This window comes from Myotis nattereri, assembly GCF_964212035.1.
Source record: "Myotis nattereri genome assembly, chromosome: 8".
Lineage (NCBI taxonomy): Eukaryota > Metazoa > Chordata > Mammalia > Chiroptera > Vespertilionidae > Myotis > Myotis nattereri.
The window spans coordinates 8,211,691-8,229,046 of NC_138083.1; the positions used below are offsets into that span (position 1 = coordinate 8,211,691).

The 17,356-nt window shown below is 49.0% G+C and overlaps 1 protein-coding gene across 1 annotated transcript; it reads left to right on the forward strand.

Moving 5' to 3' along the window:
- Positions 1–6,254: 6,254 nt before the first annotated feature.
- LOC308523769 (zinc finger protein 296-like) lies at positions 6,255–7,712 on the forward strand (the record flags this gene model as incomplete). Its single annotated transcript, XM_081097789.1, has 1 exon — positions 6,255–7,712. One exon carries the CDS (start codon positions 6,255–6,257, stop codon positions 7,710–7,712), a length of 1,458 nt encoding a protein of 485 aa, XP_080953915.1.
- Positions 7,713–17,356: the final 9,644 nt, after the last annotated feature.

Genomic DNA, 17,356 nt, shown 5'->3' on the forward strand with positions numbered 1-17,356 from the left:
AAAGGCAGAAATTATATTGACAGAAAGTAGTTCGGTCATTGCAAAGACCTGGGGTGGGAGTAAGGATTAACTACACAGGGTCATGAGAGATCTTTTTGGGGTGATGAAAATTTTCTGTCATGATTCTGGTAGTGGATTCATGGCAGAACCCATTCAAAATACAACAGTTTCTACTTTTTAAATGATTAAAGTGTACTGTATATAAATTATATGTCAGTAAAGGATATTTAAAAAATAAGGTTTTTATGGGAAACCAAATAGAGGAATGTGCCACAGTTTCTGCTCTTGTAAAATGATTCACACCAGCTTGCAGGTTCAGGGTTCTAGGATCATCCTGCAGCAGCAGCAACACTTTAATAGGCACATCTATAAAACCCACAGATCCACATTGCTGTCAGGACTGGCGATCCTCCTTATGTTAACTCGTCAAGGGGAAAATGTCTTACCAAGAGCACCCTGGGCCTTCTGTCTGCAGGATTAGCACATGGTGAGTGGTGCAGCAAGGGGTCTCTGCTCCACCTCTGAGTGTGTATCTTATTATCTCCTATTTGCAATCTTGTCCATCCTGGTTCATGAAGGATTTTGAGGAGTTGGGAGCAAGCATTTTTCCCTTGACATGCCCCAGCACAGCCAATATTTTAAACAGTGTTGGAACTGTCCTTCCTTTTAGCCTTCTCTTTTTATTCTCCCCGCTTGTCCCCACCCTGCCTCCACCATGGATTTAACTCCATTTTTCTACCATCACCAGCCAACAATCTCCATGTAAAATATTCAGATGTAACTAACAAATTCTGAGATGTTTCGCTCTCTTGGACTGGGACCTTATTTCCCCCAACAATTTATCCTCCATATAGCTTGATACGCATCGTTGGCACTAAATAAATAAGCTGTAATTAATACATATTTGGCTCTTGTGCTGTTTATATTCCTCTTCTGAAAACCAGATTAGAACATGCACCCCTAAATCAAGGGGACTTTTCTACCCCTTCCTTCTTTTGTACTATAGTAAACTAATTATTTTAATGGGGGGAAGGGTGATATTTTCCCAGATCCCTTCCATTTGGATGCTTAACAATTTGACTACTAAAACAATATTCTTGTAGAAGCGAGTGGTTAATGAACAAACCACAATTATGTGCGGAAAGCAAAGAAACAGGAAGTGCCTAGAATCCCAATTTGACTTTAGAAAAGGATCCCCCACAATCAGGGTGTACAGTAGATCCACATCCGTGTGTTGAAGAGCCACACCCAGAAAGAACAACAATATGTCGGGAAGCATCATGAAACAACCCACCACAGTGTATTCTGGCAAGTGGAAGGGAATTGTGTTGTTTATCAGAACAGAAATAGTTGTTCAGTGCTTACTATATACCAACAGCTAAGTACACGTTATATTACCTAATCTTTATAATAACTCTACAACACAGGAACTAACATTATCTTCATTTCACAGATGGGGAGATGGCGCCCCATAGAAGTGAAATAATTTGCCCAACATAAGTGCAGGAGGGTGTGAACCCAGGACTACTTCCTAAGTCTGGGTCCTCAGCTGTCGCTCTTCTGTGACTGGTCCTGTAGAAATTTGCCACCATCATCAAACAGTAGTGTTGGGGTTCACCATCAGGGCTGGCAAAGACTTTCCAGCGGCCAACAATGAGTGGCAGTCGGATAATTAACTCGTATTCCCCGGAGCTCTGTTCATGGGACAGTCTTCAAATGGGGCATGAAAAGGCACTTGGCAAATTGCAAGAGGAAATAACACTTCAAAAATGAAAAATTGATGCCCATTTATCAACCGTGGGTAACAAGAGAGCAGGCACCATCCGTTTGGGGCTATTGCTGGGATCAGTTATGAAGTTGGACTGATGATGGAAATGGTTGCATTCCTGGATGCTAATCTTCTGCCAAAGCAGAGACCATTTCCCAATCATATTGTTCAGGCCTCACTCAGGTTTTCTCTTTCTTTGATTTAGTTGGGTTATTTTGGCTGCTGTTTTAACAGTGGTGAAATTCACTGAGTGTCCTAGCAGGCACTTTCGGTGTGCAATGACAGGATTTTAAAATGCTTTCTTTCAGATCGATTTGAATGTAAAAGCCATTCTTTAATTCGGAGAGAGGGGTTGTCAAAAAGCAGTTTGCGGAGAAACCAAGATGGAGGCATAGGTAAACACTGGAGTTTGCTGCCTCCAACAACCACTTCAAAAATACAACTAAAAGACAGAACGGACATCATCCAGAATCACAGGAAGGCTGGCTGAGTGGAAATTCTACAACTAGATGGAAAGAGAAAAGCATACTGAGACTCAGAGGAGGCGCAGTGCGGAAGTAAAATACTAAGGTACAGAGGTGCACATGGAGTGGGATGGTGGCTGAGGGCCTGGTTGTCGTTTTCAATTGGGAGGGAGTCTCAGGCTCTGAGCTCCAGTTCTGGGCGAGTCTCTGGGGACCCAGACTCATATGGGAGAAGCGGGACTGTCCGGCATCAGTCGGAACTCGAGGGCAGCTTTCTCTCGGAGGGGCTTGCAGCGATTGCCGAGACACTGAGAAGCGGGGCCTCTGAGAGCAGCCATAACTGCTAGCCCTACCCTGTTGATCCCATGAGACCCTCCCCAGCCAAGCCCTGCAGGGAGGCTTTTGCTGGATAGCCTAAGGCAGAGGCTAGATTAGCACCTCCCTAGAGATCCAGGAGCCAATGTACCCAGAGGTCATAGTGGGACCATCCAGTTTTCAGCTCCATGGAACCATAAAGGACACACTCAGTGGGCAGACTCAATGAGCACCAAAGCCCCATTGAAGCAAGTCTTGCCCCGGAGGGGTGTCTCCAGCACAGAAGTTCTCCCACTGCAGACACAGCATATTCTCACAGCCAATTGGCCTGGAGGTCAATTCCTCCCAGTGATACCTACAACAATCAAGGCTTAACTACAACAAGACTGTGCACAAAGACCACAAGGGGGTGCACCAAGAGTGTCCTCCTCAGGTAACTGGGGAGGCTGAACCACTGGGCCCTAGAGGACACTTAGCACAGAAAACCACTGTATCAACACAGGGAAGCATAAAAAGTGCGGAGACAAAGAAAAAGGACACAAATGACAGAAATGGAGGAAAGCAAACTACTGGATATAGAGTTCAAAACCATACTTTTAAGGTTTTTCAAGAATTTTCTAGAAACTGCCGATAAACTTAATGAGATCTACAAGAAATCTAATGAGACCCTCGAGGTTGTGATAAAGGACCAACTAGAAATTAAGCATACACTGACTGAAATAAAGAATATTATACAGACTCCCAACAGTAGACTAGAGGATCGCAAGAATCAAGTCAATGATTTGAAATGCGAGGAAGCAAAAAACACCCAACCGGAAAAGCAAAATGAAAAAAGAATCCAAAAATACGAAGATAGTGTAAGGAGCCTCTGGGACAGCTTCAAGAGTACCAACATCCGAATCATAGGGGTGCCAGAAGAAGAGAGAGAGCAAGATATTGAAAACCTATTTGAAGAAATAATGACAGAAAACTTCCCCTACCTGGTGAAAGAAATAGACTTACAAGTCCAGGAAGTGCAGAGAACCCCAAACAAAAGGAATCCAAAGAGGACCACACCAAGACACATCATAATTAAAATGCCAAGAGCAAAAGATAAAGAGAGAATCTTAAAAGCAGCAAGAGAAAGACAGTCAGTTACCTACAAGGGAGTACCCATACGACTGTCAGCTGATTTCTCAACAGAAACTTTGCAGGCCAGAAGGGAATGGCAAGAAATATTCAAAGTGATGAATGCCAAGAACCTTTAAGAAGAGGGTGAAGAAGAAAAAGGTAAAGATACAAATTATGAACAACAAATACACATCTATCAACAAGTGAATCTGAAAATCAAGTGAATAATCTGATGAACAGAATGAACTGGTGATTATAATAGAATCAGGGGCATAGAAAGGGAGTGGACTGACTATTCTTGGGGGGGAAAGGGGTGAGGGGGATGCAGGAAGAGACTGGACAAAAATCATGCACCTATGGATGAGGACAGTGGGTAGGGAGTGAGGGAGGAGGGTGGGGTGGGAACTGGGTAGAGGGGAGTTATGGGGGAAAAAAGAGGAACAAATGTAATAATAAAGATTTAACTAATAAAGATTTAACTAATCAAAAGAAAAAAAAGCAGTTTGCTCACCTATGTAAATTCGAGTATGGTAATGATTTTTCAGATACAGCACCAAAGGCACTATATATGAAGAAACAATTAATGAGCTGGACTTCATTAAAAGCAAAACCTTTTGGAGTGCTGGAGTGCTGGGCTTGGGGGTCGGGGGGAGGGCAGACTCCGGCCCTGACCTTAAGGAGCCTTGTATAGGGTGGGGGAAGGGAGAGCACAGTCAAGAAAGCCTTCTGTATTATGATGTGGTTGGTGTCTGGAAGAAAAGAAAACTTGTAAAGGTTGGAGGGTGGGGCAGGGTGTTGATGCCACTTCAAACGGTGATCTGAAAGAGCTGCTTTGAGGAGGGAAGTTCAAGGAGGCTGAGTGGAGAGAGGCAAGACAGTTGGCCATTTATTTGGCTTTCATGGCTATTCCCGGTGTAGGAGCAGAGTAGATATGTACACCTGCTGGGGTCCAGCCCCAGTGGGTCCAGGGGTTCCCAAAGGTGTGGACAGAGTCGGAGAAGAATGAATGACACGGAGGCAGTGTTCAGGTGATCATCATAGCCAGGTTCCTCTCTTTATTTTCCTTTTACATCTGTATTTATACTATTTGATCTTAATCCTATCCATTCTATTCCAAAGTTTAGGGCATTTCTTATCTCCATTCCAAGGTTACTCTATTGTTCTATTAAGCTACAAGGAAGTAAGTGAAGGAGGCTATTCTATGTAAAGATTATGTAGCTTAAGGTGATTGTTCGTAGTTAAAGTGATTAACTACCCCTCTGGCACTTAGTTAAAGGGTTTACTGATAAAAATCCTCACCTGGGGAAACAACCTTTCTCAGAAGCGTTAAGAGGGGGAGCAAACATATTAAGAACAGTATGCCATATATGCCATGTCCCTTGAAACATCCCTGCAGCGACTGCATCAAGCAGCCAGGGTGGATCCGCTTCCAGCATACACCATCATAATCCTCTTCTGCTCAAACCCGCCCCCCCCCCCCCGCCCCCAGCAAGACTCACCTCTCCAAAAACCAAGACTTTCAAGTGGTCAAAAGACCCTCTCACAGCTGATTCCATTTTCTCAGAGCTCAACCCCCCCTCCTGTCCGTCTCCTCCCTCCTTGTTATTTTTATTTATTTATTATTATCATTGTTATTATTATTATTATTATTTTGTCTAGCGAAGGTGGAAATTTATTGAAGAACAAGTACAGACTCCCACGTGGGGAGGGGGAAAGAGTCCCCCCTCCTTGTTATTCTTGAACAGAGACTGGCTGACTCCCTCACATCCCTCAGGTCTCAACGCCACCATACTTTGCTTGGTGCAGGGAGAAATTTGAGACCCCCCCCCCCCCCCCACCCCCAACTCACACTGCCCCATTTGTAACCCTTCCTAGCCTTGTTTGGCTCCAGGTGACACAGGTCACCCAGGAAGGCACTCTCTTTTACATAGTTATCTTGTTGAGCATAGTCTCCCTGAACCCGTCAACTCGGGGGCCAGGGATTATGGTCTGTTGGGTTCGCTGCAGTGTCCCCAGTGCTTAGAACAGTGCCTGGTGCACCATAGGCACACAATAGAGGTTTGCCCAGTGAATTTTTATTATGTATTTACTGAAAGAGTCCAAGATACTGATGGGGCACGGTTAGAAACGCAGCCCCTACCATTGTCTCCCTCCTGGGTGTTTGTGGGGTGCTGTGCCTCAGTTTCACCAGCCCTAAAACGGGGTCTGAAGTCGCCGTTCCTATGCTGGCCGCGTGAGCTCGGTGCCCTTAGGTGTAGTCCTTAAGCCAACTGGCCTGGGCAAGGCTCAGACTGAGTTTGACTCCAGCCAGGCCCCTGCGGGTCGCCCCTTCTGCTCCCCTCAGGCCCCGCCCCTGTGGGCGGAGCCACGGCTGGGCTAGCGCGTATAAAAGTTCAAGGCCAGTCACTGCAGTCACTCACCTGAGCATCTCCACAGGAGCGCACAGGCCTCGCGCCTTCGGACCTCCAGCCCCCAGCCCCCAGCCCCCAGCCCGCCAGCCCGCCAGCCCCCCAGCCCACCAGCCCACCAGCCCCCTAGCCCACCAGCCCACCAGCCCCCTAGCCCACCAGCCCGCCGGATCGTCTGCACCAGGACCCATGTCTCGCCGCAAGGCCGGCTGCAAGCCCCGCCGAGTAGACCCCGAGTCCGCCACCCACACCGAGAATGAGACGGAGATGGGGGACCTGGTCATCGACGTGAAGCCCAAGCCACATCCGTGGCCCCTACAGGCCGCGGGGCTGCAGCGGGGTTCTCCAAAGGAAATGCCCGCTCCAGGCGGCCTCGAGGGCGCACCCCGATCCTGCCCTACCCCGGTGCCCGCCGCCGCCCGTTCCCTCCCCGCCCTAGGCTTGCAGAACCAGTCTGCACCATGGACTTCTCTGGTCCCTAATCCTCACTACCGCCAGCCCTGGACTAACAAACACCCAGATACATTGACCTGCGGCCTCTGCCTGCAGACCTTCCCGCTGGAGGCCATCACGGCTTTCATGGACCACAAGAAGCAGGGCTGTCAGCCCTCTCGAGGCCCCAGCCCTGGTCAGGACTCAGAACTTGAGAACCTGAAGGCGTTGACTTGCCTCCGCTGTGGCCGACAGTTTACCGAGGCCTGGACACTGCTGCGCCGTGCCCAGTGGGACCATGGACTGTCCATCTACCGGACGGAATCTGAGGCCCCAGAGACTCCGCTGCTGGGCCCGGCAGAGGTGGCTGCAGCCAGGTCAGCAGTGGTGGGGCAGCAAGTGGAGGCCAAGGGCTCCCGGGCCAACAGGAGCCCCACCTGCCTTGTGTGCATGAAGACCCTCAGCACCTTCAGCAACCTCAAGGTGCACATGCGCTCACACACGGGCCAGCGGCCCTACGCCTGTGACCAGTGTCCTTACGCCTGTGCCCACAGCAGCAGGCTCAACCGCCACAAGAAGACCCACCAGCAGCTGCAACCTCAGAGCCCCTACACGGCCAAGGCCAGTCAGGAACAGGCCTCAGCTGCCCCTCCAGAGCCAGCCGCCCATGACGCTGCCCTAGCCAGGACTCTCCTGTGCAGCCCTGAAGGGGCTGGAGCTGCTGACACAGCAGGTGTGCAGGAACCGGGGGCTCCAGGTGGTGGAGCTCAGGCTGGTCCTGGTGGGGACAGCTGGGGCGACGCCATCAAGGAAGAGGGAATCAACTCTGCCCAGATCCCAGGGAAATTGCCTAAGAAGACTCCAAAGACAGTGGGCAAGAGCCATGGGCCCCGGGGCAGCTGTGAGTTCTGTGGGAAACGTTTCACCGACAGCAGCAATCTGACTGTGCACCGGCGCTCACACACCGGGGAGCGACCCTATACCTGCGACCTCTGCTCCTTTGCCTGTGCCCAGAGGAGCAAGTTTAGCCGCCACCGCCTCATACACGGTCTGGGGCCTGGCGGTGCCCGCTTTGAGTGCCCCCACTGCCGTGTGCCCTTCCGCCTGCGGGCCACCCTGGACAAACACCTGTGGCAGAAGCACCCCAAAGTGCCCTTCCCCCCTGCTGTCCCTGGTACCACTGCTCATGTATCTGTTGATCATGTCCTGCTGTGAATAAATCCTCCCTCCCTCCCTCCCTCCCTTTAGATTGTAAAATATTAAAAAAAAAAAGAAAAGTAAAAAAAAGCAGCTGTTTGCATTTTTCGTTATTTAACTATTATGATAGTGAGATGGGGCCTGATACAATGCCAGGTGCTGTGGGTGCTAGGATGACATAAAGGTGACATCCCGAGGAACTAAGAAAAGGGAGTTTGAGAAGTTTGAGGTGACTGTTGTTTTCCTGTTTGATTTATCTGGGTATCCAGTTGAGCAAACTGAACAATTGCTTCTCCTTTTCTTTCCCCACCTCCTCCACACAGACTTCCCACCTTGTGGGTTTAGGACAGGGGTGGGCAAACTTTTTGACTCGAGGGCCACAATGGGTTCTTAAACTGGACCGGAGGGCCGGAACAAAAGCATGGATGGAGTGTTTGTGTGAACTAATATAAATTCAAAGTAAACATCATTACATAAAAGGGTACGGTCTTTTTTTTTTTTAGTTTTATTCATTTCAAACGGCAGGAGGCCCGCGGGCCGTAGTTTGCCCACGGCTGGTTTAGGACCTAAGTGTGAGGTAAACAGGTCCCAATCCATGAAACTCCGTAGCAGACACGAGCACGGCACGATATTGCCGAGCGGCTGAGACAAGTGTAAGCCTCTGCCTGGTCTCCTTAGCAGGGCAGGAGAATAGGGTGTATTATGCACATTTTAATTAAAGGAAGTAAAAACTGGCCTTAATAATGAAAAGTGAAACTGAACCTTTCTCCCTCAGTAATTAAACACCAACCAACAGCACTCTTAGGGACTGGGAAGAGTTCCGTTTTCTCTTTCCTCCGACGGTTGAATTCAGAGAGGGCTAAGTCTACAAGTGGCCCACTCGACAGTTTTTAAAAATGCCCACCTGGACTCTAAGAGGCTGATCTGAGATTTCCCACTGGATTTCCGTAACTTTTCAGCATTTTCAGTGGTAGAGTTCTCTGTTGCTGTGAATTCCGTGCCAGCACTTGGCATTATGTTGAGTATACACAGCTTTGCCACAAGCTGCTGTGATCGAGAGAAAATAACACGTTTCTAAGTTCTACACACAGAAATACATCTGGTAAATACATGTCTATTTGTGTATAAATGGGATGGAGGAGATTAGCCTATAATATTTTCAGTCTTTCCTTTGCTCTCGCCTTGTAAAAGGAAGTGAATTTTGCTTGGGCATCAGGCCCCGGCTTTCCTCAGTTAAGTAGAATCTGTATAACGAGAAGGGAAAGCAAAAATGAAAGAAGTCAGAGAGGCCCAAGGGAACTACCCAGTGAAACAAACAAACAAACAAAAATGGGCAAAGAGGAGGAAGAAGAACATCAGAAGAACCATGGTGGCTGGGTTGCCAGGGAAGATTTCAGGAGAAGTTTAAGTTTGGGGAACAGTTATTTTCCACGTGGAGGATGGTGAGGGGCAGAAATGGGTACACAGTGTTTTAGATAATGTTTGATATATGAGGATAATATCCTATGTCTTATGAAGACTCATGAGAATGGGGTAAAGATTTGGATCCCTATTGGTTGTATGTTTTGTTGTACTGTTATTTTTTTTTGGATAGACAGGGAAATAGAGTGTCAGCCATGATGACGTGGGCCTCTGGATATATTCATTCATTCACTCACTCACTCATCTTTTTTGGTTTAGTTAGCGTCTTCCGCCTCTTTTGTGTGAAGCATTAAAATGTAGATTTAAAACATAAGATCAGCCGAGACCGGTTTGGCTCAGTGGATAGAGCGTCGGCCTGCGGACTGAGAGGTCCCGGGTTCAATTCCGGTCAAGGGCATGTACCTGGGTTGCGGGCACTTCCCCGGTGGGGGATGTGCAGGAGGCAGCTGATCGATGTTTCTCTCTCATCGATGTTTCTAACTCTCTATCTCTCTCCCTTCCTCCCTGTAAAAAATCAATAAAATATAAAAAAACAACAACAACAAAAAAAACAACAACATAAGATCATCAATTATATGACCTCAGGTGATACCCAAACCCTCCAGAACCCCTCTCTGCACTCTCTCCTGTCTTACAGCTGATTTCCCTTCTGAATAAGAGGGAAGAAGTAGCCTGGGAGTAGCCCAATCTCAGAGTAGGATATGAAGATTTGCTGGACCTGGAGCAGGACGCTGCCCAGAGGATGAAGTGGGATGACCCCTCCCTCCCGGTACGGCTCCTACAGAGGCTCCCATGTAGAACCCAGCTCTGTTGCTGTAGTCTTGGGTATCCAGTCAGTGACGGGAAAGCCTCTCTGGATTAGACTGGACAACCTCCAAGGTCTTTCCAACTTAACAATGCCATGGTTCTGTAATAGAAAAGATTCCTAAAATTATAGATACCATGATTTCCTGAGATTAATGGCGGGAATGAGCAAAGAGCACCTATTAGCTCCACCTGCCAGCTCAGGTGTTGACCTGGGGCATAGCTGATTCAGCTGACATTATTGTAGAGTGTGCTTTTATAGCTCTCATACTGGGTTGTGTTTCGACTGACATTTAGTCAGGATGGCAGAAGTTAAAGGAAGCTTTGTAATTTTTTCCTTACCATTGGAAAGTAAGGACATTTCTCTGTGTACACATGTTCCAACCTTCTCTTGAAGCAGTTTGATGTGTAGTAATAACAACAGAAGAGGGATCTGAATCACGATGGCCATTCAAACCACAGAGCAGAAAATGGTAAACTGGAGTAACTCTGAGACCAACTTAAAGCAAAATCAAGTGGTAAATTATCTTTGTTCTGATAATGCTAACTCTGCATGCTAAGCTTGGATGTTATTATTCTGTAGTTTGTGGATGATATTTGATGCAACACTTTTTAGAAAAAGTTGTCAATACTTAAAACAAGCATATTTTACATAAAGATCTGGAATCCTGGCTTCTCTTAAAAGTGGATCAGTTGCAGTGGAGTAGCTGCTGCTGTTTTTCCTGGGACATGCACTCTCCTGGTCCCCCTGCAAACCCCTCCCCTCCCCTCCCCCCCACGGCCACTCCACTCATGTCCCGCCCTTGTCCTCCACTCAGTCTTGCCCTGCCCTCTGGGGAGCACCTGTCTGGCTCTTTGCTTGGACACCGCTGCTCTCCTCCCCAGCCCGGCTCAAGCTGCCCCTTCCTGGGAGCCTGGCCTGAGTGACTTGATCTTCCTCTTCTCGCGGTGCACCTGAGACAAGGGCTGGTGAGAGGGGGCTGTCCAGGGAGGGAGGAGCACTTTATTAATACTGGTGTTTACAACTTCCAGCATAAGGTGATAAAAAAGCACCGATGGGCTGACTTTTATTTTTTATAATTTTTAATTAATTAATTAATTTAAAGAAAACCTTTACGAACTGACTTTTAACCCCCCACAGACAACGCTCCCACTTCCGAGTGCCCCTGAAGGGGCTCCCCTCCCACTGCCCCGACTTGGCCACCAGACTTCTCACCCAATGTCAGCGCAGTACGTTCACCCAGATGTGTGATCACCTGACTCACACCTGTCTCCCCACCCGCCTGAGGCCTGTGCACTGCTGTGTGCGGAGCTCAGCACGCTGCCCGACTGTCACAGTGCTCGGTGAGCATCTGCTGACTCGATGACAAGGCGAAGGGATAAGTTAGCTTGTCCACTTGAGACATCACGCTGCATCACTGGCCAAGCTGATTGGAAACCAAGTTTCTGAATCTTCCTGTTCCTCCCAGAGAAGATGGACGGTATCAAGCAACTTCTACCTCCTCCTCCTCAAGAGGTAATTAGAAACCAGGAGCCAAATTTGCACCCCTGGATCAATATGTGGCAAAATCTCAGCTCTATCACCTTAAAACCCAGGCAATTAACTAGGTTTGAAAAGGTCAGTGGTGACTGAGCGCTTCTCTGACAGGCTGAGCTGTCCAACAGAACTCCGCTCCAATGAGAAAAGCCTCCGGCACAGTGAGTCAGAGCTCTGTGGAGGTGTCGCTGTCCGGGCTCCGAGCTGCTCTGGGGCGCAGGGAGGGCTCCCTTTTGCCGGTAAATTCTGAATACAGCATGGGACTCTGCCACTACCCATCCCAGAACCTACCCTTCGAAGAAGCTGCTCTTTTTTGAGTGTCTGCACTGGGACAGACAATATAAACCCTTTCATGTGTATTTCCTCCAAACTTGCCATCACCTATGAGGTCAATATCATTAATATTCTTACTTCAAGCAGATGAAACTGAGGCTCAGAGAGGTTAAGCCATTTTCCCAAAGCAACACAGTAAGCGATGGTGGTAAAACCTGGAATGCCTGGTTCTTCCACTTGCCATCTCTTGAATTCTGGATGAGTGTGGTGCATGGTGGTGCAGAAGCCCACCTGAGCCATACCGAGGGCTTCACAGGGGGGCACGGAGCTCCGAGGAGGGGCACAGGGCACTGGCCTGTTGGCTGGGGACCCATTGCCTGGGGCCCTTCACCAGGACTAGAGACCCGATTTACTCCAGCTTCCTTTCTGCATGATCTCTGGAGCACAAAGTCTCTCCGACATTGCTCCAGCCCTGATGCTCTCCCCAGCCCCCCAGCAACAGGAGGGGTGGGGTCCTCTCACTGGGTAGTGGCTCTGCACAGCGAGGCAGGGGTTTCCATGGGCTCCCGACCATGGGACTTGAAGTTCAGCGTATCCTGGCATTTCCCAAAGGGTGGCATCTGTCCCCTGGAGAGCAGACCAGATGCGCTCAGGCGGTACTTGGAAGAGATTAATTGCAATAATTATTTCTTTTAATGAGCATGAGCCCCACGGACCAGGATTTATGGTGGTTATTGCTCAGGGTGAGGCCTCAGCAGCGGAGAGCTTGGGGTCCCACAGATGGGCAACCCTGGCTGATGTAAAGAGATGATTGTGGATGCATTCGAGGTGATTTTAGCATAAAATAAAATGGAGTAACACAGACAGTTATTCTCTTTTCCATTCTCTTCTAATGTTCCTGATTATAGGAGAAAAAAACCATCTCGTTTGGTGCTTGAACAACGGCCAGCGTCCCTTTTGTCAGGGAGACCACAAGAGCGGATGGGAGCCTTCCCTTCCCAGGAGCCGCACCCAGCCAGGGACCAGCATCCAGCCGGAACCCAGGGGCCATGCCGTTTCCACTGCATTTCGTTGTCATGGTTGCTCTCTCTTGATGGCAAGGGATGCTGGCTTCCATTGGCGGTCAGGATTTAACATTTCAATGGAAATGAACTTACTTTGGGAAGACATTGAATTGACTTAGGAAAATTAAGTAAATAATAGAAGAGCCGGGTGTGAGCAGGCAAAGTGAGGAGGTGGCGCCCGGAGGCCGGCGCTGGGGAGCTTGGTCCGCCTCTCCCCGCAGGGAGGGTGTGGACGGTCACGCCGAGCTGCCCCCGGTTGGGTTGTGCCATCCACGGGGGACCGCCTGCTCCTGGACCGTGTGTCCAGCCCACTAGCACTTCCCAGTGACTTTGAATCGGACCCACCAGCCTCTTCTCTCCGGATTCAGATCCCGCAGCCGGCAGCAGCTTCCTGGGGAAACTGTGGTGACCCAATTCCTCCATCTCAGCGGGCTGCTGCCAGCACCCAGGGCCTCATTAACACATGGTCGGAACGGCTGTAAACGTGGCATACAGCGCTGCCCTTTCTAAGAACCGGGATCTGAAGTCAAAACATGTTCCCGGGAATGTCACCAGGTGCAGGTTCGTTTTCGTCTTTCCCTCTCGTGCTCGCACACATTCAGAGACCTGACCCGCCATGCGCGACCTCTGGGGAGAACATCCTGTGACCGGAGGCCACCAGCTCCATCGCCAAGCACCGTGGAGATGCCGGGCAGTGGCAGCGCTGGAAGGAGCCCAGGGGTTGGTTGGTGAGTGGTGCTCCCACAGCTCTGCGGGGCTGGGGCATAACCAGCGGGTCAGGCGATGGCTCTGCTGATGTTTCCGGTTCTCCTGAGTCTCACCATTGGCCTGAGGATCACTGTACACGGCACTTTGGGTCAGGTCGGTTTGGTAAAATGGGGTATTTTCTGATGGAGTTGTAGTGACCATTTACGTTCCTGCACTATTGTATATAGTGCTGGTCGGTAATGTTCCCATTTTGCTGATGAAGAAACTGAGGCCCAAAGAGGTTAAGTCACTTTCCATAGAGCTTGTAATTGGCAGAGCTGGGCTCTGGACCCGTGTTGGTCTGAGTCTATCTCCAGGGCATTTCTCCAGTCCTTTGCTTATGCTCCTGGTGTGTGTGTGTGTGTGTGTGTGGGGGGGGGGGGGGGTACTCTAGGTTTTTAAGAAAACAATTCCAAGGTCCTGAACCTGAGTGTCTGAGGAGTTGCATTTGTGAGCCAGAATCCTAAGGAGCACTCTAAGGAGATGGGTAAAGAGCCAGAGACAGGATTGCTTCTAAGGGCGCAGGCAGGATCACACACGGAAAGAAACAAGGGTTGGTGAAGGGGCCCAGGGGCACCAACAGCCAGAAGCCATTGATTCCTGGGGGCCTGAAGGGGCACAGGAGGGAGTGGACCCTGGAGCCCAGAGAGGCCTGAGGCTACAGGAAGGGGACCTCTCACCTGGAGCTGTGGCCTTGGGTAGAGGAATGCAGTCAGTGTCAAATTGCATTGTAGCTGAGAGGGTTGATAGCAAATCTCCCCTGCCTCCCATTCTCCAGCTTTCTCCTGCTGCCCCCACTGGTCAACCCAAGTAGGAGCCAGAGGGCAAAGGAGCCCGGTGGATGCAGCTCATAAACTTCATGTCCAGGGAAAAAGCAGGGTGGAAAATGGTGGGGATTGAATCTGGAAGGGTCAAGGGTAGCATGTCCAGCCAGAAATCTTAACCTCTCTGACTCAGTGACTGTATTAGTCAGCTATTGGTGCGTAACAAGTCACCACAACACTTAGAGCCTTAAACAATAAACAGCAGTGTGGAAGCCCCTACTTCCAGCCCTTTAGGCCCCATTTCCATTCTGTATATCTGCCATGCTCCCTCCTGCTATAGGACTTAAAAGGGGCATACAAGGGACATGAGGTAAATTGTTTCCTCTTCTGGGTTCCCAGCAGCCCCCCGGCCCTATGCATTGTGTCATATTACATCTTCCTAATGCTTTACTTCTCAACTCATTTCTTAGCTTTTTCTCATCTCCTTGACCAGGCTGTTTGCTTTATGGTGTCTTTTGTATATATTTCTCCCTTGTAATGAATTTTGTACTTGTAATTTTACACTCTCTGTGGGATTATTGGTTTAACGCCTGTCTTCTCTACCACCCTGTACACTCCATGAGGGTAGAATCTGCTCATTTTTGCTCCTATTACACTCCCAGATCCTGGCTCAGTGCCTGCACTACAGTGGGTGTGCAATGAGTATCTGTGGAATGATCGAATCTATGAGTGGATTCTAGGATGTTTTCAATTTTTTGATTATCTTACTGAGTTCCTGATAACAGCTGTGCTAACTTCTAGGAAGAGACGGTGCATGGTATCTAGTCTCCTCTAGTAATGAAATCTGTTTAACATCCTAAATGGAACATTTCCCAACTGATTTTTTGAGCATAAAACTTTTTAACAGCATGACACAGCTATTAACATCTATGGAGTTAGTGTTCTGTGAGAGACAACTTTAGAAATTTCTGTATTATAATTTCCTTGAGGGCATGGATTACATACCATCCATCCATTCATCCATCACCCAAATGTCCATCTATCCAACCACCCATCATCCCACGCAACAAAAGATATCAGAAAACCTGTGATGTATCTGGCTCTAGGGACTCAGAGGTCAACAATACCTGTGTTCATGCTTCTGCCCCTGTCAGAGCCATCCAGGAGGTCCTACCTGAACCTTTTCCACGAGAACCTAGTGGGGTTTCTGAAGGGAAGCCCAGGAAATTGTGGGGCCCCCCTAATATTGCAGCCCCCCTGCTAGTCCATACTCAGCCTCCAACAATCCGTCAAAGTTACCATCTGAGTGTTTCTTCTAATAACGGGTCCAGTGGCCTGTGCTCCTCCAGGTGAGCAGACACTGGCCACAACCCTCTGACGTCCCCGCTGTGTTCAGATGATTAGGATGGCACTGTGCCCTGCAGTCTCAGTTCTTTCGTGGGTCCCATACCAGACATGGACTTTCAGTTTGTTGAGCTTTGTTGTTATAGGAATGGGAGTGACACCTTCCACATTCTTTCCTTGTGGGGGCGGGGCCCAGAGTCAACACATTAACAGCACACATTTACACAGACGAAGACAGTGCAGCTCTGTCCCAGCCACTGCGCAGGACTCCTTGTTCCTGGAGGTCTCTAGGTGCTCCTGGAGAGTTGGGGACATTGACTAGATGGCAAGAAGCTTGTCTTCTCCTGCCTAATCCCATCCTCTGAGCAGGGCTTACCCAGGCTGTGCCAAGGTCTTTAGATTTTGTGCTAGTGTTTGGGAGGTGGGGGTCTGCACTGAACCATATTTCCCTTGGTAACCAGGGCCCAGAGAAAATACCAGCTAGAAATACTAAGTCTATTTGCATCAAAATTAGACCTCCTTAAATTTGCCCAGCCCTTTAGCTACAGAATAAGTGTGAATTTCTGCTCGCAGAGCTAGTTCCTGCTAAGTGGGTCCACTTGGACGCACACAGCAGAGCACTGTGGGTGTAGAAAATTGCGAGAGTTCTTTCTGCTAAACATCTGTGCGGTGGCGGATGATTCTAGAAAGCATCCAGGAAGTCTCTTAAAGGCCCCACACCAGCCTGTTGCAAGGCCGGAACTCTTAGCTATTCCTCCCCTCTCAGCCCCATGGGCTGGATCTTACCCACTCCAGTTGTTCCAACACATGGGGATCCCAGCCTGTGGGCAGAGGGGACCACCAGGCCTGACACCTTCCAAATAGCAGATTGGAAGAGGTCTCACCTTGAGGCCTCTCTGGTGACAAACTACTTGTCAGTCACATGAAAGCCCAGAGGAAGGCTAGAGCTGAGATGACCCCTCCCTCCCCCAGCTAAAAAAATGGCTCCACAGCGCCCTGCTGACCCCTGCGTGTTTGATGATGGGAAGGTCTTTCAATTATTAGGCGAGTGGCTGTTAAAGAGGATTTGAAATCATCTGTGTTCAAAGTTGGCTTTAATTTCTCTAAAGGAGATGGTTTGCCAAAGTGCCTTTGACTATTTAAAGGCTGTTACCTGAGCAAGACATTTGGGTAATTGGGCATTTGATGTTGGTTTGGTGTCACCTTTATGCATATTGATGATCACATGCAGATAAAGGCCTCGTTTCACTTTAATTGGAACCCCTGCTGGGGAGGGGCCGGAGCTCCGCTGGGGTGGAGAGCTTGCTTTGAAGGGTCTGAGTGGCTAAAGAAAGATACCTTTGCATTCTTTTTTCTTCTGTGTTTTATTTCAGATCATTCTGATTGTACGGAAGAGAAACAAACTGAGGGAGCATTGAGCAAAGACAAAATAACAATGGGGAGGGAGGTAATTTTATTCTTGTTTTCAATGTGGCTGTAGCGATGTGTTAAGGAGGTTAAATGTTGAACACGATCAGACCTCATCAGGAACCCAGGCAGCGCCTCTAACCCTCTGCCCTGTCTGCTTTCTTTGCATAGATGTATCTCATGCTTTCATGCCTCCCGGTCAGCTTCCTTGGTTTCTCCACGAACAGGGCAGGAGAAAGCTGTTCCCAGAGCTTGCCAGTTCACCTTATGCTGAGCCACCTCAGTGAAATGCCTGGCTGC